The sequence below is a fragment of the Glycine max genome, chromosome 2 (genome assembly GCF_000004515.6).
Source record: "Glycine max cultivar Williams 82 chromosome 2, Glycine_max_v4.0, whole genome shotgun sequence".
NCBI lineage: Eukaryota > Viridiplantae > Streptophyta > Magnoliopsida > Fabales > Fabaceae > Glycine > Glycine max.
In genome coordinates, this window is record NC_016089.4 from 4188543 (window position 1) to 4212732 (window position 24190).

Genomic DNA, 24190 nt, shown 5'->3' on the forward strand with positions numbered 1-24190 from the left:
CCCCAAAGAGTCTGGTATTGGCCTCTATAACGGTATTCTTTTGCTAACTAATTATTTTTTCCTTAATTATTTTCTTGGTTTTGTTCTTTTTTAGTGGAAGTGAAAGCGCTTCTCCATCGAGAGATACAAAGGTATTCTTTACACATAGACGGTATTATGTTACTTCCTATTTTTTTTTTCGAGACATAGTAGGAAGAGAAAAGAATATAGACAAGGAAAGTAAGATAGTTCTAACTTGATAGCAAAACAACATAAAACTGAATATGAACTTGGGATTGAGTATCGATTCATGGGTGATAGTGATGTTTTGGTGTGTTAAATTTTTTGAAGAATATTTTTTTCGAATCCACCTGACTTTAGAAAATTGGTTTCTCTCTTCCTATTTTTATTATTCTTTCATTTTTAAATGAGTCAACCCGTGGGTACCTCCCTAATGAGCTAACAAATATGTTATTTTACCCTTCCTCTATTGTCATTTTGTTGCTAAGTGTTACACTGGTATTATGTTTTGCATTATTTTGTCAAAAAATAAATCTTACTTATTGATCCAATTACTCTTTTCTTTTGTCTAGGTCAGACTTTTTATCATCAACCTTTCCACTTTGATAGTATATTTGTCATTTAATTATTCTTTATTGCTTAAACCGATTTAACATACAAACCTTGCTTTACAATTCACTAAATTTAACATCACTTGATACTGAATTCAGAATTGATTAGTTTGTACCTGAGTTTGTTTAAATACATTTTTTGTTTACCGTATGAAAAAAATTAGAACACATACCCATAGTTAATTGGTATTTACTTTGAAAAAAATCACGAAATAAATTTTATTAGTTAAGTATAATGAAATAAAAATTTGATTTCATTTGTATTACAAAAATATTAAATATAGGTTAATTTGATATTCTATACTAATTAATTTTTAAATACTTCATGTGTAAAGCATATGAACATCGTTTATGTATAATATATTCCTACTACCAATATAACATTGGATTCCATTTTCTTGCATGCACAAATATCACAATATCACAATATAATATTGGATTCCATTTTCTTGCATGCACATATATCACAATATCTCTCTTCTATGCGTTTGCTTTCTCTAAGTGAATGATTGTTGTTTTTCGAGGTAACAGGTGTGTGCCTGGCTTCTCCTTGTTTATAGCCTAGATGGGACTCGGAGCCTTCACTGAGTAGTGTTTAGTGTGGGCCCCGACCTCGTAAATGCCGTTTATTGCGTTATCATGATAATCATATCTTTAATATTAATATTTTTTACTTTCTTAAAAATTAGATGATATGACTTTTTTTTCTTTCTATCCGGTTGAAAATTGAAATCCAATTTAAGTACCGTTTAAATTTCACAATAAATAAATTCATGTATTAGTAGTACATTGTTCTAAATGAACTACATCTTGATAAATACTATTAAGTAAAAGATGAGATATTTTTTATTCAATTTCTTAAAGATGAGATTTTTTTTAACTTTATACTAATTTTTTTATATCTTAGTTCTTGAAGATAAATTATTCTCATCTCTTTTAACTTTTCTACTATTTTTTTTATCTCTTATTTGATTGAATTTCCTTTGTCTTATCTAATCTAAACTATGTTGCCCCTTCTATAAGGATGACAAATTATTCTTATATTTATATTTCTCACATTTTATTGTTATGTTAATTGAAATTGCAAAAATTTAGATTATTAAAATTATTATTATATTTTAATTATTTTAATTTATTACATTAACAGTTATTATATTTAATGTTCTTCTAAAAATAAATTATTAAATTTAATCGAATATATGTTTTCTTTGATTATCTTATATATATATATATATATATATATATATATATATATATATATATATATATATGATTTGAACCAAATAATACATGAACTATAACACTAAAGATTTAATATGATGGGATTAAAGAAATTATCTATAGGAATGTAAGTTCATTTTCTTTTAGTAAATTACAATTATTCTCTTAAGACTTGTCTTAATTATGCCTGGCATCTCTTCCTTTCTTTAACATTACCTTCTCCAAACGACATTAAGTTTTGGTTAAAAAGTTAATTTTTTTATCTTTTCCTAATTCCTTCTCTAAAATACACAAAACACCTGGAGTTCTCAACCTTCAACCACTACGTTACTTGTCTCTTGAAATCAACAACAAAACCACCATCACCGTATGCGAACTCCACCATGACCCCTCAATCCAAAAGTTGGAGGAGAAGGAGGAAGAAGGGTGAGAGAGGAACAAAGATTAGATGTTGACACGATTACATTAGTAATTCAAATATTCAGTATATACCAACTAATTCTCTTAGAGTCAAACCCATTTTAAGCATCGCAAATTCATTCCTAAATCAGGGACTGAACATCATACATTTAATACTTTAATCAAAGGATACAAATGTCAAACCACTTATTTTTATTAATTCTGTAAAGTTTACCTAGTTCTCAAATGTACAGTATCACAACAAGAGTTTGGAAGGAGTGGGATCCTTAAACATAGTCTAATAATTAACTAGTGAAAGTGAAGATACTATATCATAATGATCATGAATTTTTTTTGCCTAAAATTAACTGAAACTATATTAAACCAGGAAAAAAAGATTATGATGCACCATCAGCTAAACCTCGAGGCTACTTTTTCTTTTGGGTACATAAAACAGAAAACTACTTCCTTTCAAAAACAAACAGACGAGTTACTTTACATTCAAGTGGTGTGATAATCAAAATGCATAGGCACTGGCTTCCTGTGACAGTTCTAATAACCAATTGCCTCTAATTTATGCGTTATTCAAGCCCTAAACAGCCAAATGTCAATCTAATTTTTTACTTATGATTCCATGTACTGTGAGGGTGGAGGTCTTGTGTTGGTATTCTCAGGACCTGCAAAATTGTTTAAAACACATTTTACATGCAGTTTGAGCACCAATCAATCAGCATCATATTAGTGCGATAAAATACCATAGTCAAATCGAAATCTATGACACCCAGCTGGATCCAATTCAATAGGTTTTGCCAAGTAAAGGAAAGACAAGCCCAATTAATGCCAAGTGTGGAGAAATCTGAATGACGAAGTCATACCTTCAACCCCATGGATCTCCACTTCTCGCCTTTCTTGCACAAGGGCACAGCAGCAACACATCAAATGAGAAAGAAAATCATCAATAAATCCCCCCTGGCATAGAATGTAAATGGCTAATAAAACATAAAAGATACCAGAAAATACTAAAACAAGTCTCCATATAACTCTAAATTCCAAAGAGTACTCCAACCTTAACAAATATATTTTATATTTGATGTCTCCTTGTAAATTGATCCATCGGGATCGAATAAAAATAAATCAGATTTGGTATAAATTTCAAGAAGAAAAGGAACAAAATAGTAATACAGAATACTTAGATATATTAGCTAATAGCCACCAGCCAGCTGCTATCGCATGTTTACAAAATAGTTGTTAAGTTTATCCCTTGGAGTAATGTGAATGTCTTTCATCATGCAAAGGAAAACGATGGCTACAAATTTTTTATCTGAACATTTATAATACAAGGAAAAGAAAAGAGGGCACCTAAGGTCGTATTATGCAAAAGGAAGGAAGCATTACCCTGATGTTCAACATCTTCCGAAGCTTCCTCCTCATGCAGCAAGTATAGCAACAGCAAGATAAAATTAATGAATATGCCATTAATTCATTACATGCTTCTGCAGAAGCTGAAAACCCACAAAATTGAAATTATAGCAGCACGACCTCATTTTTTAGTGTGGCAAATGAACCAAATAGATAGTAAGAATAATATAAAAAGCAGAAAATATTATCAACTTAAAGAAAACCTTAGTATTGATTTAAATATATATAGAAGTCATGGCAACCAAAAAAGAAGTTTTTCGTAGGTGAAAAATCTATATTGAATTTGCATAATGATAGCAACTTGATCTAGTCTAATTCTAGCTTTGTTAGTCAAATAACACCAAGTGAAACAGAATTCAGATATAAATTCATCGTTTTCATGTTAACAATACATTATGGCTCACTTACATATTGGCCTGTTGTTTGCAACGGTAGCAATCTTTGACAATGTCCCACAAGGATAGAAGCATGTCTTAAAACCTGCAAATCAAATTATCCACTTATTACTTAAGATGAGAAGTACAGAAGGATTGGAGAGCTCTGTTGAGATTTTTTTCCCCCCTTATTCTCTTGTTTTAAGTGTTGCTAAGGGGACTACTGATCCTCCTTTATTGTATTTGATAACAAACTAGGGAGATCACTCTACAAAAGCTAGCTATTGTAGTTGAAGGGCCCAAAGCCTTCCCATACTTCTAATATGGCACTCAAGCTCCATTCCTTGCAATTGGATCCTAACAGTGTTTATCTTTTTCCTCAATAACTTCTTTGAAGAACAAGGGGTTATTATGCTCATTGAAACTACACCTATACAATTACTACAACTTAACTCAAGGAAAATGCGAAAAGAAATTCAAATCCAACAATTACCCTTACCAACTTCTATCCTCACTCAATCTTCATAGTGAAACACGTGTCCACCAACACAAATATATCATTTACATCATGTAAGCCACCTCATTCCTATTTCCTAAACATCAAATTCTCATGCACCTCAACAGAGGCATCCTGAGTATAAGAATATGTATGAAGATAAAGAATAACCACACAATAATAGGTGTAGAATATACAGAAAAAAAGACCAACTACCAATCTTCTACTGGTACAAATTAACAGATATGTGCATTAGGGTTTAGGGTGTTTTTCTGCACCATTCATGGAAAGGGTTTTGAAACAGTACTGCTAACTTAACTGAAAAGTAAATGGATGCAATTCTGATTAATAAGGCTACAGATACAGTGAACCACAATATACTTGTAATAACCCTCTGGGCGAAGAAAACAGAACAAGAGAACATACAAAGACAAGGTTCAGAACAACAAGCAAGTAAATCAGTATGCCAATCTTCCCGATGATATGAACCTCCAGTTGATAGCAGATCCTTTTCTGAAACTGATGATCTGGTTGAAACCAGGCAAATGAAGCATCAGACTCAATTCAATATAAGTAATATTTAAGGTAAAAACAGTAATAACTAAGGAAAAACATTGAGTCTTCCTAGAGGTCAGATATGTAATGGCTCAAAATTCCTTTAACTACTATAAATTATAATGTTGGTCAAGTAGTTTTCCTGAGATTACCCAAAACACATGAAATCTGGACAAGTGTGATAAGATTACCCTGATGCGGAATGAGTGTCATTCTTTTTGTGGATTTTTTCATTGGAAGAATGAGCTTTGTCACCATTGGCATCAGAATAACTGTAGTCACTGTACTCTACTGTCTTGTGATTTTTTTTAGAATCATAAAGAGCTGCAACTTCTGTGACATCTAGCAAATGTTGAATGAATTCATACTGATGTAAATCCATATTTGCTTGTGAATGTTGTAGCTCTACTTGAAGTTTTTCATTTTCTTTTTTAAGTGCTTCGGTGAAAGAAAAGTTGGGGTAAGAACAGGAAAGAGTTTTCTTCAGCACCACAGCATCAGCTTTTTCAGGCTCAGGTTTCAAAATAACACTCTGCACCTTTTGCTCTTCATCTTCTAATGTATACTCACATCGATCCTTTTCAATAACTTCAAGTCTCTCCTGAATCTTTCAAATAAGCAAGTGATTGTTAACAGTATTCAGACCAAATTTATGAACACAAATGTCCATCAAAGTTACAATAAAAAGTAGATCAGTCTTTAGAAAGGTTCAGAAATTTGCAAATTCTGATTAATCCAAAAGCAAAATGCTGTAACTTGTGTGAAACACCATCATACCTACTCACAAACACGAGGAAAAAGAATTGGGATTTCACTAATGCTTGAATGATTACTGATACTGACTTTTATATGGATGCTTTTAGAAAAGATAACTAAGGCTATGATTGGATGCAAGAGAATGGACTGAAAGGAAAGGGATGAGAAGTCCTATTTAAAACATTTAAAAATAACCTTGATCTTGACTAATGAGTTGGAGTTCTACATTATTAAATGCCACCTTATCCTTATAGCATGTAGTGAAACACAAAGCATCGGGGGATATAGTTGTCAATATACATGGGGGGAGCAGACATAATCTCGATAAACTGAGTTTCAAAAAGAGTGGTTGCTCAAATCCCGTTGGGACAATTAATCTAAATGGATCCTTACAAATGCATATTTCATATATTCAAGAACACTGCCCAGTTTACTGAGTTGCATCTACCATCAAATAAACCACATTATGTGGTTGGCTTCCTGTACAAATTCAGCACATGCAAGTCACAGACCCAAGACCCTAAATTTTACGAGCCAAGATTTACATTTGCTACGCAGGATTTTATTGCTTCTGCCAGAGGACCAGCTGAATTACATCCCTAGGGAATACTTAAATTTCCCCCTAATAATGGAAAACTAACAGAGATGACTTACTCAAACAATGCAAATTTGAAGTAGGCATAACCTTAGCACGACAATGGTTGATCAACAGCAACTAAGATGTTCAAAGAATAATTCCAGTGACTAATGAGTATTGAGTAAGACAATTAAGTACAGCGAAGGAATAGCATATACCCTGAGTCGATTATTATCGACTAGCGAAATGAGAGGAACAAGGTGCAAGTATCTGTCAATTTCACTCTGAGCCTTCCTGAACTGATAAACAATGTTCCATCCCATGGCCAGCAAATAAAGATAGCTGCGGTCCTGACAACTATTGACCAAAATGTAAGACCTTCTAAGGGCATCTTCTAGCTGCTCCAGAGGCTCCCGGGTTTCGGGGTACTTCTTAAGCTCCGAGATCTTGAGCTGGTCCAGCAAGTTCCCTATCAACTTCAGATGCTGAGCAAATTGCCTGCAATTCTTCTTGTGCATCCGTGCTGTATTTGCAGCTTTCACAATCATCCCAATTAACTTCACTGCATCTATGCCCGTTAGCTGAGCCACATTTGCAATCTCCCCAAAATATTCCCATGAAGAAGATGCCATCCTCTCCTCAAATCAACCTAAAATATCCATCTACATCAGCTCACATCACAGTTCCAAACAAAAAAATCATAATCATTGGTGTAATGAGCAGAATTGGAAAATGAAAATGTATATGATTCTTTACATAAAGGGTTAAAATTAAAACTATTGTAGACTTTAGATGCCAGAGTTCATTTTTTACCTTTGATTATGCAAATAACATTGGCATCTCAAGCCTTTGAAATCTTCCCCTGCATGGCGTTCTCTTTACTCAGAAACAACATTGCCTTTCAAGATATTGGCGCTGCAGTGCAACACAAAAAAAAATTGCAATTCAACCAGCTGAAAAAAAAGAAATAATTTGAGTGAGTGAATGACTCTTAATCTCTTATTCATTCACTTCTATAAACCGCAATTTTCACCCATTTCACAAAAAAACCTGTTCAGATTAATCACACTATTTTTTTTTGTCTAGCTTAGGAAAATGAAAAACAGTATCTTGGGTGTTGTCAGTTAAGAAACCTGTTAGAATATTCAAGGCTTCACGCTCACAATGCGTAACGGAATGCAAGGCTTATGCTTTAAACAAAAAGAGAAAAAAATCATTAAAAGAAAGAAGAAAAAAAGACTCACACGCTACACAACTACGTCAAAATCAGAAGGGAAAAAAAGGAATATAGAGTTCAAGTAATTGCAGGTATTGCTTTCCGTGGAGGGCCTTTTGTTGTTGTGTAGTAAGAAAGAAAGAAAAAACAGAAACGTGCCCTGAGAAACTGTTTCTTTCTCTCTCTCTCTCTCTGTTGTTGGTTTTATGCCTTACAGTTTCGGTTCTTTGTTGCTTTGTGGTGTTGGCCTCAACTCAAGTGAATGTAATAGCATGTTTGAAAACTCGTTGAGGATGGATAAATCACATTTGAGACGTGGAAGTTATAAATATTAGTTTCTAAAAATCACGTTCGAAACGGGAAACCAAGCATACTGTAAGTGCTTCTGTTCTGTGTGATGCCATCGCAACACAAGTGTTAATTTTCGTTAATAAAAGAAATGCGCTGCAATTTATTTTTTCTTAACTATTGAATCTATCTTATATTTGTTTTGACGTGTCCATAGCCCCATACTCTAACTTGATGGACAGCGACACTGAAGATGTGAATGTGTTTTGTTTGGAACTTAATTCGGGCAGAAAACTTTCAAAGTAATCCAAACAAGGCGTTTAAAATATCATTAGCTGCTGGTAGTTGATACCGACGCGGGACCAATGTATGTGAATGAATGAGTAGCTTGTTTTGAGAAAGCTCTAAAGTGATTAGTGCCAAGCCACCTACCTCTCTTAACCTCTTTTTACCCCCAAAATGGGGGAAAAGATTCTCGTTTTCACAAAATTGCTTAAGATTTCAGCCGTTCATCAATTTTAATGTGTGAAAGGTAGAAAAATATGCATCAATAGTAAGATAAAATACCATGTCAATAATTTCTTTATTGTTTTTAATGGTGATGGTACTTATGCTTTTCTTTAGATAATTTTCAAAATATATGAAATAAAAATAAAATAAAATAAATTTTAATTGAAAGGTTTTAGATTAAAGTTAAGGTACAAAAATATATTTTAAATTTAATCAAAATGAATTTAATTAGTTAAGTCAATTTTCTAAATTTACGTCAACGTATAAAAAAATAACAATATCGAACGACAAGTTTTAAAATTTAATAAAGGAATTCAAATAAGGAAAAATGTCAAACTTAGCATGAAACATATGCCTACTTCAAACTCCTCCTCCTAATTTTGTGGAGCAGCTTTTTTTTTTTTGGAACAACTATTCTCACTACTAAATTGTTATTGGCACTACTAATTATAACAATTTGACCATTTTACCATTCTCCATTTTTCCTACACCCTCAATTATTCTCCCTTTCTTTCTCGCTTTCCCTTTCCTCTTTTATAACTCACCCAACCCTTCTCTCTTCCTCTCTCATTTCTCCACCTCTTTTCTTATCTCTTGTCTCCCTCAAACCACTAATGTGCTACTTTTTTTACATAGCAAAATCATATTTTGGTTATTTTTTATTTTGAATAATTTGTAAAACAAAAACATGTTTCTATTTTGTAAAGACTATCAGAAAAAAATAACAACGAAAATATGTTTATATTGTACATTGCTAATTACACATTGAAAATGTATTTTTGTAAAGGAAATGGGTTTCCCAAAAAAACACGACAAAAACACATTTCTGTTATATAACTATCAATGTACAACAGAAATATGTTTTTGTTGTACAATTTTTGACATGACAGTTTTGGAGTACGGGTAAAAAGCACCTACATGAGTATGCAATTAGCAAAATCTGGTGGTGCTAATAGTAGTTCCCTTTTGTTTTTATTCTGGCTGATCCTCCGTTGTAATCTGGTTTTAAGCCCCTTTCACTCTTAAAAAAAAACTCAAGATTCTGAAATATGGAATAGAATATTTAAAAGAAAAAAAGGTGACACTGCAGAGGAAGGTTTCTCCCAAGTTTTGCGAAAGTTTTTTATATGGTTGCCATAGAATAATGTAAAACACCAATATATGAAGAGGAAAAAAAGTAAATTTTGTGATGTTTAATTTAAACTTTTCTTATCGTAAGAATTTCAAATGAAAACATTCATTAGAAGTAAAGATAGACAAATTAAGTGGGTTAGACTTGGAGTAAAAGTTATGGAATAAGAAAAAAAATCATTAGATGATATAAGGCTATCACATTATCTATTATTTGGATCAATAGTTATATGACATGTATATGATCAAAAGCTTATCTACTAAATTAAAGATATATTTAGTAACTATCTAATAATAATTAATTATATCATCTCTTAATTTAAGAGATTTTAATTATTTATCATCATTATTAACTGGCATCATAAATGATGTGGTGGTCGTACCACCTATTAATTTCTCGGTTGAGAGGAATATGAAAACCAATCAGAGTTTCATTCTTTTTTCGTGAATGAATAGTAGCATTAGCCAATTATAAACTGGTAAATGTAATTAACACGGAACACATTCTTTTACGTGATTATTTATATGATACCCTCACGTAAAAGAGAGGTCAACATAAAAATAAAAAATTATAAACGAATTATTAGACTATGTTAATTTATTAATTTTTATCTATTTTGTTATGATATCTTATCTCATTAAAAATGTACATAAAAAGAATTAACCATTCACAATGTAACATTCAATTCCGTGTTGAACGTCAATTCTATGATTCTATATGGCAACTGTCTTGCACAGGTTAAAAGCAATCTCCGTATTGGATTGTCCGCGATCCATATTAATGTTCTGATAAATGTTTGCAAAAGTAAAGGCAGAATTTAATTTATTTATCAATAAATGTTAATGATTAATTTGTTAGTAAAATAAATTAACCTCACAATATTTTTTCTTTCTCTTTCTTTTTAACTACTCAACCAACTTTATATTTCTAATTGAATTTGAACTTGAAATATGAGACTTTAGAGACATCTAAATGGATAAGTTTGGATAGGATACTATAATAAGGATTTGGATCCTGTGAAAAAATAATTGCATGGAATGCGGTTAAATTTTATATCACATACTTTTGTTTTGTTTCTTTTTATTGATATGTTATTTAATTAATAATAAAAGGTGTGTGGTGAAATATAAAACTGCATTCCTACAGTTATTTTTTACTGCAGGGGATCCAAATCAACCGTGCTAGAGCAACATTAGTTCAAGGTAGTCCCTGTATCTATTATCAATGCCCAAGTTGTATTTCTGAAATAATTCTGTAAAAAAAAAAAAAAAAGCAATAAATGCCTATTACTCGCAAATAAGGCATTAAAATGAAATGATATTGAGCATCACTAATGTCTAGTTCGATTAGATTGAACTACACAATGCTTTCTCCATATCTAATTATAAAAATCTCTTTTAAAAGTTATTTATTCCTTTTTATAAACTTTTGTGTAATTTTTAATGTATTAATCAGATTTTTCCTACATAACTTTATTCAATTATTCTCTCTAAATATTAATGAAAAATAAAGGGATAATTTTAAAATTATAGTACAAATAATTGATAAATTTAATGTAATAATTACTTTTTCAAGAGACGTAAATTAGTTGAAATTTTTTTATAATTAAGGACGGAGGGGTATAAATTAGCACAGAATGTTCCTAATTTTTTTTATCTTAACCCTCCGATTTATCAAGAAAAATAAGTTTTGACTAATCCTAAGTTTGACCAATATATAAGTAAGTAAAGTCTGACAAAGTAGTATTCAAATGATTCAACTTTAACTAGTATATTAATCACTTGTTTCTAACTATTTGAGTTTCTTTAAGAGCATCTACAATACATCATAGTTATTTAGATGAATTGCTTATCATAATTTTATAGAGTTTTACAATTTTGCATAAATTTATACATTTTATATGAAATTCACTCCAATATTAAGGTTGTTAAAGTGAGTAATTAAATTAATTTTCAGGGTCCTATAATAATTTTAAAATATTTTATTTGATATAAATTTGTAAAACAATGATACTTATATAAGGAACGCTATATCATCTACTCCAATAGAAAAAAATTAAATAACTTTACTTAAAATTAAATAACTCATTTAAACAGTGATTTGGAGATATTTTAAGTAATCTTTCCGCTTGTGACGTTGATTCACTCGCTGCAACTCCTCACAGCCCATTAATTAGCACACTGAAAATATGGAAAATCCACTATGTGTACTAATCTTGATACCTCGCCATTCATTAATAATTCAAATACTCGTTTTATCTAGAGCATTTCACAAGGTTGGTAAACAATTTTGTCGTCATTATTTTAAGAAGTGGCGGAAAGATTACCTATATCTTACCAGCATATACCAAAGCATATCATTATTTGTTAGACTTCAGACTTATTACTCCATACTTGTTAAGGATATTTCAGTGGATGAATAAATTAGGGGCGTTTAGTTTGATTGTTTTTTGTTTTCATTTTTACTAAAAATAAAAAATGGTGATGAAAATATATTTGGTTGGATTTTTGAAAACATTTTTAGTGAAAATGAAAATAAGAAATAACTAGAAAATGAAAATAATAAATTTTCATTTTCAGTATTTTCAGTTGAGAACAGAAACCTCATTTCGATTGAAATGAAATTACGGTGGTAATGAATGTAATTTTAAGCAAATATAAAAATACACAAAAACAAGAAGTCAATATATCATAATTTTCAATATTTTTATTTCATAAAAATAAAAAATCAAACCAAACATATTTTCAGAATTCAAATCTTTTAAAAATAAAAACAATTTTCAGAAAATAAAAAAAAAAATAAAAATATAAACTAAACACATCCTTATAGTCCTCTTCAAAAGACAATTTGTGTAACCATAATAATTAACGCCGCAAGGGAGGACCTACACAGCCAAAATTCAATCAAGGAATTAATTTCCTTTTTAGCCTGTTGCTTTGGGAAAACCTTGAAACTCATGAGTGATCTTCGTATAATAGATGGTAGTATTGTGTTTTTCTTTGACTCAAAAATTAATTTTAAGAGATTAAAATTTGATGAATTAAGAAATTGGGAAGTAGTTTTTTTATTACAGTAAAAAAAACTACATTGAAAGTGTAGAAATGATTAACGTTTGTGTATATATATTTCTTATTTGTCAATTCATCAATTTGATGAATGATGAGTGTGCTTCCATTTTTGGGGTGACATGACTACTTAATATTCGCCTAGGATTATTACAAAATCAAAAATATTTCTAATGATTTTTATAACATTTCTTTCCAAAAACATAAAAATAACAAATTTGAAAGTACATCTGTTATCTGTTACTGTACATGCCGTCGTTATCTGTTCTCTCGGTAATTTTGCGAAGCGCGGAACTCACGTGCGAGTGCTGAATTAATAAAGGGGCGAATCCGTATTTTTGCGCATTGAATCACTCATGAGTTATGACACGAGGGTTGCCACCTTCTCAGGGCACAGCCTTCAAGTAGGGGCAAATTAGTCATTCAGTTATTATGAGTTTTCTTATTTCTTGTCCAAAATACAAGATTGCCTTCCAATGAAAAAATAGACTTTAAAAATATTTAATGAACATGGTCTTTTCCTCTATTATTTCAACAATATTAATTCTATAATAATTATCTTAGATTTTTTTATTAAAAATGATAACTTTTTTGACTTTTCTAATTTTTTTTATGAATAAGCATAAAATTATTTAAATTTAATTATTAATTTATAATTATGTTAAATATATAAAGAATTTTTTTTATATATAATAAAAGATCTCGTAGTCTATATAAAAAATATTCTTTTAATGATTAACAATACTTCTTTTATCATGCATGTTTTTTATACTAATAATATACATTTATTAAACTCTTTATAAAAATAAAATAAATCTATAACAGTTAATTATAAATTAATAATTAAAATTTTATAACTTAATAATTTATTTACCACATTTATTAAATATATATTTATTATTTATAATTCTAATAATTAGTTTTCCTATTATAAACTTAAGAAAAAAAAATCTATTTACAAACTACAGTACAATTTTTTTTTTGTTGACTGAAACTACAGTACAATGTATAGTAAGAGGAAAACAAAAACAACAGTAATATAAAATAAGTTAGTGATATAAAAGTTATGATAACAATTTTAGAAGTGATATAAAACTAATTTCTAATTAATTTATTAATGTAAAAAAAACTTTTACATATCATTGTATTAAATTCTAATTTTAAATGTATTTAATTTGATAATTTTATAGTGAAGTATTATTTGTCTCCCTTAAAAGGTGTAACTCTCAAAATGCCAGAACCCACTCATTATAAAACTTTAAAACCTAATTAATGTAATAAAATAACCAAATAAGGATAGCGACGAGAAAACAAATAATCTCCAAATTTGAACCTCCCGAAATGTATCAATGACTACAACGGGACCCACAGCACGCCACGTCATCAAACTTAGATCGAGTTCAGCGAAATTTGGCGGGCACCTTAATGTGTGACCAAATTCAAATTTCATTCACTCACTTTCTTAATGTTAAGTTTTTATTTTTCCAATTTTGTGCGTTTATTGGGAACAAGAGAAGAAATAATAATGGGGAAGGTGTCGCCGAAAGAGAAAGGTTGGAAGGTTAAGGTTCGGAGCTCCGGGAAGAACAAGTACCTCAGGCCCGGAGCCCTGGCTCAGCTTCGGTGCTCCAAGCCTTCTTCAGGTTCGAGTGGTGGTGGAGCTAGTAAGTGTTGCTGCACCGATCTCGGAAAAAAGAGAGTGGCGTTTTTTCACACCAGAAAGAGTGGTTGTGGTTGTGGTGGCGGTGGTGGTGGTGGTTCTGCGCATGGGTATTATGGGGAGAAGAATACTAGGGTTTTCTATAAGAGTCCTTTGATGTTGTCGCCGGTGAATTTGGTGAAACACAACGGTGGTTTCTTTGGGACCCCCAAAACCCCTCGCCTCGACGATTCGCTATCGGAATCGTCGAAGCTTGAGTCTCTCCCCATGGATTTGTTGGTATGTTAGGGGTTTTCTAGAGTTGTTAATTTAATGAGTTTTTCTCTAATTTGGGTATTTTGTTTGATATGTGAGCGTTTGGATGGAAATGGTGCGTGTTTGTTGTTTCCGGGGAGCTAGAAGGGGAAAAAGAGATTATTATTATTTTTCGAATGAGTTAATTGGAATAGTGATTGTGTGAATTGAAGGTTGCGTTTGCGTTTCTCTGTTGTTGAAAACCAATGTTAATGGGTTACGATCTTAGGTTCTGGAATTTGGGTATGTTAATGAATGTGTTGGGGCATACTTGTGTTCCTATTTGCTTGCCTTGCTCTTGGTTGTGTAAATTTTCGATTTGATGTCAGGGAAATTGTTGATGTGTCCTTGGATGTTTGATGTTTTGCATTTGTATTTTTTGTTTTGACTCATTTTTATTATTTTTATTTTGCTTTTGATTTGTTGAATTTTATGGCTTGCCAGTGTTTTATGTATTTGTAATCTGTAGGTTTCAGTGATGTGTTCTGACTTCTTTGAACGTAGTAGCATGTGTTAATACCATGATAAAGTACTCATATAGGAATATTAATTTGTTGATTGCACAATATTATCCTGCATATTTGCTTTGAAAGTGGTGCAAACTACTAATGCCATTGGAAAAACTGATTGAGATTGATGAGGAGGGATGGTCCCTGTTTCTTCTCGCTTGCTTTTATTGATTTTGTATGCTCAATTATATCTGGTTTTCTTTTTATTTTTGCGGAGTATATTATTATAACTGGAATCTCTTTCTCTATCTCTCTTGTGTTTGTGTGTGTCTTTATTGTTTTAACCTACATGCTATTTTTAATTATGGAGGAAATCAGGAATTAGTCAATCTTGTTAAATATTATTAAGGTTGTCAATATCCGCACAACTACAAACACAAACATATGCAGTCTACTTTTTTATATTTGCATTTTACTGTATTCAATCAAATGGCTTAGTTATGTATTAATTCTTATCTGTTTGAACTATTTCTGTTATGTTGACCCATTCTCTCTGACTTAATTGAGGTTAAAATACTATGCCACCTGCACCATGACCAACTGAGGGCTGTCTTCCATGTTTCTCAAAGAATTAGAAAAGCTGTAAGTTGTGTCTCTGCTGTGTTTATATGCCTTTAAATGTTCTCTTACGATTTTGCTATAGTTTTGGCTACTTTTTAATGACTAACTCTTTCTAATATTGTTAGGTTATAATGGCAAGACAGTTTCACTTCAATAATACTACTCCAGATCGCTCTCGGCAAGAGATGTTAAGTACAACGACTCCTTGCCCTACTGAGCATTGGCCTTTTTTGTGGTAGGTGTTTCTGACAGTAAGGTCCGGTTTGGATAAACTTGTCTATAAACACATATAGGGAAAGAAAATAAGAAGGGAAAATGAATTAAGGTTTTTCCATAAATTAAAATCAACTGATACACCTTAGCTTTTGGAGAAGTTAGATAAGAGAGCTTTTACAAAAGTAAAGCGCATAAGTTGATCTTATCTTGTAGAAGAAGCTAAATTCATTTTTACCTTTTTCCCATAAGTACTTATGGAGAAGTTCACCCAAATGTGGCCAAAATATTTGCCTGAAGTTTTTAATGCAGGTATTCATCACATTGCTATTAATTTTTGCAGCAAGGGTGATGGGAAGGGAATTAGGATTCCTAGCCCACACACACCTAAAGCACCTAGACATGGGCTTCGACCTTCTTCTCGCCTAAAAATTTCTGAGATGCAGCAGGTTACAGCTGTTCTTTTCCCAGAGTCAACATTCCCTTCTCACTGCTTGGTGCCATCAGTTATACCAAAGCCCCTATGCAAATCTTTGGCTTCGAATAGAGTTCTCTTCTATGAAGATGAACTATGCCAGGCAGTTGCTCAGAATAAACTTCGCTGAAGCAATTGTCTTCGAAATTCCTTTTTCTTTGCTGCCTCATAGTCATGTTTCTCTGCTGTGTATATTCTCTTTCGGTCTCTCTAGCAAATGTTAGGATAGTAAAAAGGCAATTTTGTAGTCTGTCTTGGGGCAGTTTAGCTGATATTTCATATGTCTAAATAGATGTGGAGGGTTGGCTATGGTTGTGGTAATAATATTTATTATATAATCATTACTTGTATATGTTTTGTATGCCTGGAATAATTGCGAGTTTCCTTTATAAACAATTGAAGGATCTTCCGTATTAGAATCAAAGGCTGTGCTCTTTTACCTATATGCTTTCTTGATTGCAATGAGTATGTTGAAATATGTTGGCAAATCGAAGTGCAAGTTGCTTCTACTTTTAGCTACAATATTGTGATGGAGAACGACCAGTGGTTGCATGTATGCTATCATGCTAGATGGAAATTTATTGAATTAGTTTTTCTTAAGTTAATGCCTAATAATCGGTTGGGTGGAACGTCAGGCAAAGGAAATGCTACCAAATGGCTGATATGTCAGGTCTGTTTAGTTGGGTGAAACAAATTTTTAACTGTTCAAGTTCAACATAGACGTTCCAAATAATTTAATTTTAGATTTTTCATTGGAATGTGTTTGCAGTAGAGGAAATTGATTGAGGATATTTACCAAAAAGTCACTTATAGTACATTTGGATAAAAAAATTTAACTGAAAAAAGTAATTTATTAGATAATTTAAATTTTTGTAATCTAGAATTTGGATGTTTTTTTTATGAAGAATTTAAATTTTTGAAATTTTAAAACAGAATTTTAAATCGTTAAAAATGTGGAATTTCAATTTCCTTCTAAAAGGTGAGAAATTGAGATTTTTTTCTTATAAAAAAATCTTCAAAAATATTCGCGCATTTCCTTAATAACCTTTGTCTTTTCTTCTATTCTTGAAAGTTTCCTAAATCTTATTCTCGAACTTGGATTTTTTCATCGCACCAATGATCCTATTCTTCAAACAGAGTTCATGAAACATTGACGTAGGAAGACATGTATAACTAGCACATCAATCATATATTTTTTTCTCTTTGCATTCATTTTTTTTTTACCCTCACAATTTTAGTTTTTTTTATTCAAACAAAATTTTAAAAATAAAAAAATCTTAATTGAAGTATTTGAAATTCTTAAAATTTAAAATTTTTCACAATTTTAAATCTCCTCATCCAAACACACTTAATGTATTGTGACATTTCACTGTAATTATGAGTTGTCATTTTTTAACCCTTAAACTTAAATCTTAGAAATCGTTTAAGTAAAACTTAAACCAATGCATCCATGTATTCTGATTTCACCAAACAAAAATAAGAAACATATATTCTGATTAGTAGTGATTAGTTATAGATAAATCCTGCAATTGGAAAATGCTGTGTACCCGTGCAATCCAAAACTTGATATATTATATCAAGAAAACTTTTTCCCTATATGGATATTAGGTCACATTCTATATATATTTCCATAACATAGAGGGGATGGGAGGGAAAGAGCAGGCTGTACGAAAGATTAGAAGAGGAAGATTGTATTTGATAAGAATAAAATGGATTTTATTTTATTCCATCCAAAACTCCATCAGAAATGATTTTCAAACATAAAAACAGTCCTACAAATTCTCGTAGCTGCATCATCTATCCGTCACTATTTGCAAGGTATTTGACTGCATCCAAGCTTAGTTTAGTGTTTGTAGTGCTCTGCGTCAAATCGTCAAATCAAAGTGTTGTGGTCGTTATTGATGAAGACTAAAAGGACAGGACGGAATGATTTGGGTCCCAACCACAAGCTTCTCAGACAAATCGTGAAATCGAACGATTGTAATTATTGTTTTACAAAACTTTGTACTGACGTGAACCATAGTTTTTAATCTGAACCCACAATATTATTTTAAAAAAAAGTGAGTCCATTTTTTATATATTACATATAAAGCATAAGAGGGATATATGATGTGTATCTTTTTTTTATATTTTTTATAAGGGGGTATATATGATATGTATCTGATACAACGACATAATTATTCTAAAAATATATATATTCCTAATTCTGCAAATCCAAATTAACAACATATTTCTTAAGCATTAGTAAAAACAAAATAAATATTATAAACTATTGTCATCATAAATCACATTTCACTGTCTATAAATAGGTATAGTATCAATTTAATTCCTTTCTTTAGATTATCCATCTAGAGGACAATTTTTATTTTTTTTCATTAATAGACAATAATTCTATGTCTTCACATGTAGCTGTATAAGATTTTCGTAACATTTTTATAAGTTTGAATACTTCACGCATACATATCAATAAAATATTAGAAAATATCGTTATCAGATATGAATTCATATACAAAATACGTAAAGCAAATTAAAGTATCAATGTCTGACAAGTTTAACCTCGTTTCACAGCCATAACTCATCTCAATTGAATTACGAAATCGGTACAAAAAGGAGAGTATTTTCAAACAAACTTATCAGGGTTCTTTTTTACAAGCTTTATTGTAAGTTCGCTCTGTGCGGTGAACCATGTCCAAGAACACATTTAGTTGCATCTTCACATATTCTTAAGGACAAAGAATTACAGACAGGGCCTGGTCCATGTACTATCCTTCACCTGATCCACAAGCAGCAGTCACTCATGGAATCATAATTCATAATGTAATTGTAGAGTTTTAAGCTAAAAAATAAAAAATAAGGTGTATTTAATATATATTAAGAATTGAATTTTCATTATTAGATTTAGATGACTTAAATGTAAAATGAAAGATTATGTTTTATTAGATGAAACTTATTTGAATGTGGATACATTTAAAGTTATTTTTATTTTAACTTCCAAAAGAACTTATTTATTATAGTTGATGATAATCTTTATTATAAATAAAGAAGAAAATTAGTGAAGAAGATAAACATGAAAAGAAGAGAGAATATGTGAGAAGAGAAATTATAAAATAAAGTTACTTTGTTGAGATAAAAATATCTTTGTGTGAAAGTATTATTATTTCTTGTAACCATTGAATGGGGTACTCGAATTTATAGAATGATATACTATTTAGGGTGGATTATAATCTTGTAATCATTTTTGTAATAAGTAAATACTTTTAAAAAAATTCTGTGGACGTAGCCAAGAAGTGTCGAGCTATGTTTAATTCTTGTATTTGTTATTATTTTTTCTATGGTGTAATTTTTGTTGTGTTCTCACAATCTTTTATGGGTGTAGATAATTTTGTTTGTGGGAGCATTGATTACCCAACATTAATTTGATTGATAATCCTTTTCTTCCTCTATCATAATAAAAATGTTAGTACCTAATATAGGCTTCTTACCATGAAATTTAGCTATGGTGACACAACAGAGTATAAGGCTAAATTAGATGAAGAAACTTACCAAATTGATTGTGGCGTTGGATTAGTTCATTGAATTCACTATAGTTTTTAAGGTAGACAAGCCTATCTTCTGAAAGTTTTTTGTTGAGAGCCATAATTGAAGAAGAAAGCTTGGAGTTGTAGACTGTGGCTGCCTGGTTTATTGATTCTACATATATAATCCCTTTGTCTGCCTCCCCTTATTGTTCTTTGCAGTGGCACACATCCTAATGGTGATAGGCTCATTACTCCAATCTTTCTTGCTCCAAATTTATAAAGTTTCTTTCATTAAATTGCATGACATTTTCATCAAATTGTGACATAAACTTCTTTTTTTCCTGAGGTTAGGTTCAAACCTTAGTGTCGTCATTATATAACAAAAAACTTATAGCTTCTTTTATTTTAAATCCTAGGTTGTACCAATTATTGTTTCTTTTGAAAAAAATATTTTGCCAACAAAATGATGGATCGAACCTTTCAATGAGTTAATATTGGTTATTAAAATGCATTAACTGATAATATAGTTGAAGTTCACATGACATTGATATTTATTTCTATCTTGAATTTAAATATTTTTCTCATCAAAAGCATACCTGTAGAAAATTTGAAGATATATTGACTAGCATACTTGTATACTCTTCAATATTATACTCTCTGTGGAATGGTGTCAAAAAGTATGTTGCAATGTCATTACTTCCCATGCTGATGATAATGTGCTTTTTGCTAGAATGAGAGCTGTCTTCTCCCTCAACTGATTTCAGTTTTCCTATGTTACTCTTTGAACATATTCAGTTGATCCTCCACTGACAACACCGACTGATACAACATAAATGCAAAAACTGTTTTGGAATAGTTGTAAAACAAAGTTGAAAATAGAATTGAAATATTAAAAGACGCAAAGACAATGGTGGTGGCTGCAGAGTGATGTTACTGCTATTTCTACCGTTAGAGGATCATATCCTGAGCCGGCAGAGGCAAAACACACCCCAGTTAAGAGGTCTTCGATCTTCAGATTTGGATCAAGATAGGGTGGAAGGTCTCCTTTATTCCAAGTATTTCAGCTGAAATTATATGCAAATTTCTAAGCATAACGAACCATGACAGCATTTTCTAGTGGCAAATTCTATTTAGAATTATGTTATTCATACAACGCTACTTTCTATGTCTATCTCTTTCTGTCACATCAATTATTATATCTCGTATTTTTGTCTGTTATCGCCTCTTTGATGTATAATTTGTTGCGCAGAAATCATTTCTCTTCTATTTGTAAGCCATTGCTAAACCTTCATGTGGCCTCTCCTCCAATGAAATCCCTCCCATATGGTTTGAAATTTGCCTTCACTATTGTTTCAATATATTGAAACAACAATTATATTGATGTTTCAACATTAATATATTTTGATTGTGATGTGACTGTTACAGCAAATGGATAAAACAGAAAAACAAAAAAGCATGCATCAAGAGATTTAAGGGATGAAAGCTTCATCATGTGATTTGAATTTGACTCTTATGCTACGGTTTCCTGCAGCAATAAAAATTTACAATGGCGATTGCTTGACATATTTTGTTGATTCGAACTCAATATCCATTTACTTGTTGGTATTAGCTACTGCTTAAGTGAGGCACCTGTAGTTATTCCACCATTAGGAAATCTTGTCTTCATGTTTTTTACGAAACATGGCTCATACATATAATGTGTTTCCTTAAAAGTACCTGTTAACATGCATAACTAGTCATTTTTCCTGTTGATAGGAAAACAGCAATCGTGCAAATGCTGCTTGGACTCCAGCTTTTACTTTGGGAAAGTAAATCTTAGATTACATATAGACTATGCTTGGAAGATGGTATCTGTAACCTTTTAAAATGACTATTCAATAAAATATTTTAAATTAGCTTATTGAATCATAAGTGTTTGATAAAATTAGATGTTAAAATAGTAAAAAAATGTAAAATAATATATTTAAAAAGAATAATAAAAAAATTAAATAAATATTTTAAGAATAAAAAAAATATAAAAAATTAAAAGATAACATTTTAAATAATGTCAAAAGCTACTAAAAATGATAAATGCAATTTAAAAAAGTTTAATTACCGAATCCTCAAACAAACTTTTTAACTAATAAAAAAAACTAAAAACCAACTCAAATAAGTTTTCTAACAGTCCAGTTTTTTAGATAACTAGAAATAGTACTGTTTTTATCAATTTAATGAAGAGAATGGAAAATTTTTAAAACTATTATGGTAAGAGCATTTTCTAGAGTCTCAACATAAGTTTCCAATAAATCCCTTGTCATGAGACGTATTTGGTGTGTTCATCACAAATACGGGTCATCATCAAACTTGGATAAATATAGAAAGATTAGTTTATATAGAGAGAGAGTTGAGAGGGATATTAACAACTCTTTTTAATATATTATTTAATAATTTTAGTTAAATTTTATTAAAAATTATAAAACTCGTGAGAGACTTATTAAATAAGAAGTGAGAAGTAAAAAAATTTAATTTTTTTTTACCAATATTGCAAATGGTAAAAAAGAATGTTAGATAATGTGTTAGTAACATTTTTAACATGAACATTATCATGAGACAAAGCTAAGAATGTACATTTCCAAACTTCAAGACTTATATATTTTATCATTCAACTTTAACTATTTCATAAATTTTACTACCGAAACTTTTATTTTTATGAATTTTATCATTTAATTATTTAATTTTTAATTTTTTTTTATCATTCCGTGAATCTTCTGTTTAATGTCTAACGGAAAATCATGGGCCGTGCATGAATTGGAGACTGACTTCCACGTTGGATGGTAAAATCTGAAAATTAAAAAAAATAAAAATAATATATATATATATATAAACCGTGGATGATAAAAAATAATAATAAAAAACAATGAAAAAGATAATTTAAAAAACTGAAAATTATAAATTATAATTATTTTATTTTATCAAATAATATAAAATACAAAAAAACAATGAACAATATAATTTTAAAAATGAAAAATATAAACTATAATTATTTTGTTTTATAAAAAATAAATAAATTACTATTTTTTTTGGAAGATATACGGTAACATTTTATTTTTTGAAAGGCTGAAAAATTAAATTAAAAAATTAAATCAGTTCATTTTTCAGCGTGTTCCAGGTGTTTATTCGTTAGGCTATATTTTGAGACATTTGTTGTGTAATTTTGAGGCATGAATCATATGTAGTATGATGTTTAACTTGCAATTGTTATGCTGCAAATAAACCTGGAAATATGCGTCTGAATTTAAGAAGGGTATTGAAAAAGTATATAAGAGATAGAATTGTGCGATTAAAGGGTATTAAAAAGCTGAAAAGAAGGTTTATATATATATATATATATATATATATATATATATATATATATATATATATATTTATTTATTTATTTATTTATTTATAATTTTCAGGTTTTACCATCCAAGGTGACAGTGAAGCGCCAACTCATTCACGGCGTATCATTATCCCGTTTGAAATTAAACAAAAGATTAGCAAAATGGTAAAATTTGCAAAAATTATATAATTGAATCGTAAAATTCACAAAAATAAAAGTTTAATAATATAATTTGTAAAATAACCAAATTTTGATGATAAAATATCCCATTAAACCTATAAAGAATGAATAATTTATTGTTGTAAGAGTAAAAGTATTTCCAATTTTCCCAATTTAGTCCAAACATACATGTAGTTTCCCAATTTTAATAGCAGTCAACATACATATTTTGAGGAAAATTTAGCCTAATAATAATTATAAAATATTTTTGAGGTGAAGTAAAATTAAAAACATTAATTTCATCTTCATAATTTTTTTATTAATTTGGTCTATGTTAAAATAAAATATATTTTTTCTTACCTTTAATGGTAATTTGGTTAAACAGTTTTTTGATGTGACTCATATGCTTAATTATTTTCTTTTTTTTTTACCTTCTCAAACACACTCAGAAGACATAAAAAATTATTATTGTTTCATCTTATCCTCTAACATCACCAGAAATCACGAAAAAATTGATCAAAAAGTGATAAAAAATTGTAATTTATGAAAGTTTTTAACCGCTAAAAATTATTTAATTCATTTTGGAGTATAGTCATCATAGATTGTTTAATTCATTTGTAATCAAAATATACACCTAAGTATGTTGGCCTCGTTAGATTACACTAAGGACAAAAAAAAATATGTTATATTTTTACAGAATCAAATTAATAAAAAAAATCGAGTACAAAATTAATATTTTTTAAAATTTTACATGACCTCAAAAATATTTTACTGTTTTATTATTATTAGGCTAAATTTGCCTTAACATATGTATGCTGAGT

General features: G+C 30.1%; 2 protein-coding genes and 1 pseudogene across 13 annotated transcripts; 1 reads left to right on the plus strand and 2 right to left on the minus strand.

Moving 5' to 3' along the window:
* Positions 1-2427: 2427 nt before the first annotated feature.
* LOC100820146 (protein MID1-COMPLEMENTING ACTIVITY 1) lies at positions 2428-8065 on the minus strand. Of its 12 annotated transcripts, none has more exons than XR_001383954.3 (9): positions 7653-8065; positions 7222-7361; positions 6627-7057; positions 5267-5682; positions 4947-5047; positions 4059-4130; positions 3627-3733; positions 2987-3200; positions 2428-2908 (listed from the first exon to the last, which is right to left on the minus strand). XR_001383954.3 is itself a non-coding variant. In XM_041011036.1 (9 exons), the coding sequence occupies exons 3-9, from the start codon at positions 7038-7040 to the stop codon at positions 2856-2858; spliced, it is 1257 nt and encodes a 418-aa protein (XP_040866970.1). In that variant the 5' UTR covers positions 7041-7070; positions 7222-7323; positions 7653-8065; the 3' UTR covers positions 2428-2855. The 12 variants fall into 12 exon arrangements, 9 of the variants coding, with proteins under 9 accessions (XP_040866970.1, XP_025980517.1, XP_040866968.1 ...); XR_001383955.3 differs by having other exon boundaries at positions 2987-3135; positions 7653-8064; XM_041011036.1 differs by having other exon boundaries at positions 3107-3200; positions 6627-7070; positions 7222-7323.
* Positions 8066-14088: 6023 nt separating this feature from the next.
* LOC100775231 (F-box protein At4g35930) lies at positions 14089-16774 on the plus strand. The gene is made up of 4 exons (XM_003519810.5): positions 14089-14558; positions 15590-15664; positions 15769-15878; positions 16200-16774. Exons 1-4 carry the CDS (start codon positions 14145-14147, stop codon positions 16459-16461), a joined length of 861 nt encoding a protein of 286 aa, XP_003519858.3. The 5' UTR covers positions 14089-14144; the 3' UTR covers positions 16462-16774.
* Positions 16775-19093: 2319 nt separating this feature from the next.
* LOC100775774 (GDSL esterase/lipase EXL3-like) lies at positions 19094-21341 on the minus strand (annotated as a pseudogene).
* Positions 21342-24190: the final 2849 nt, after the last annotated feature.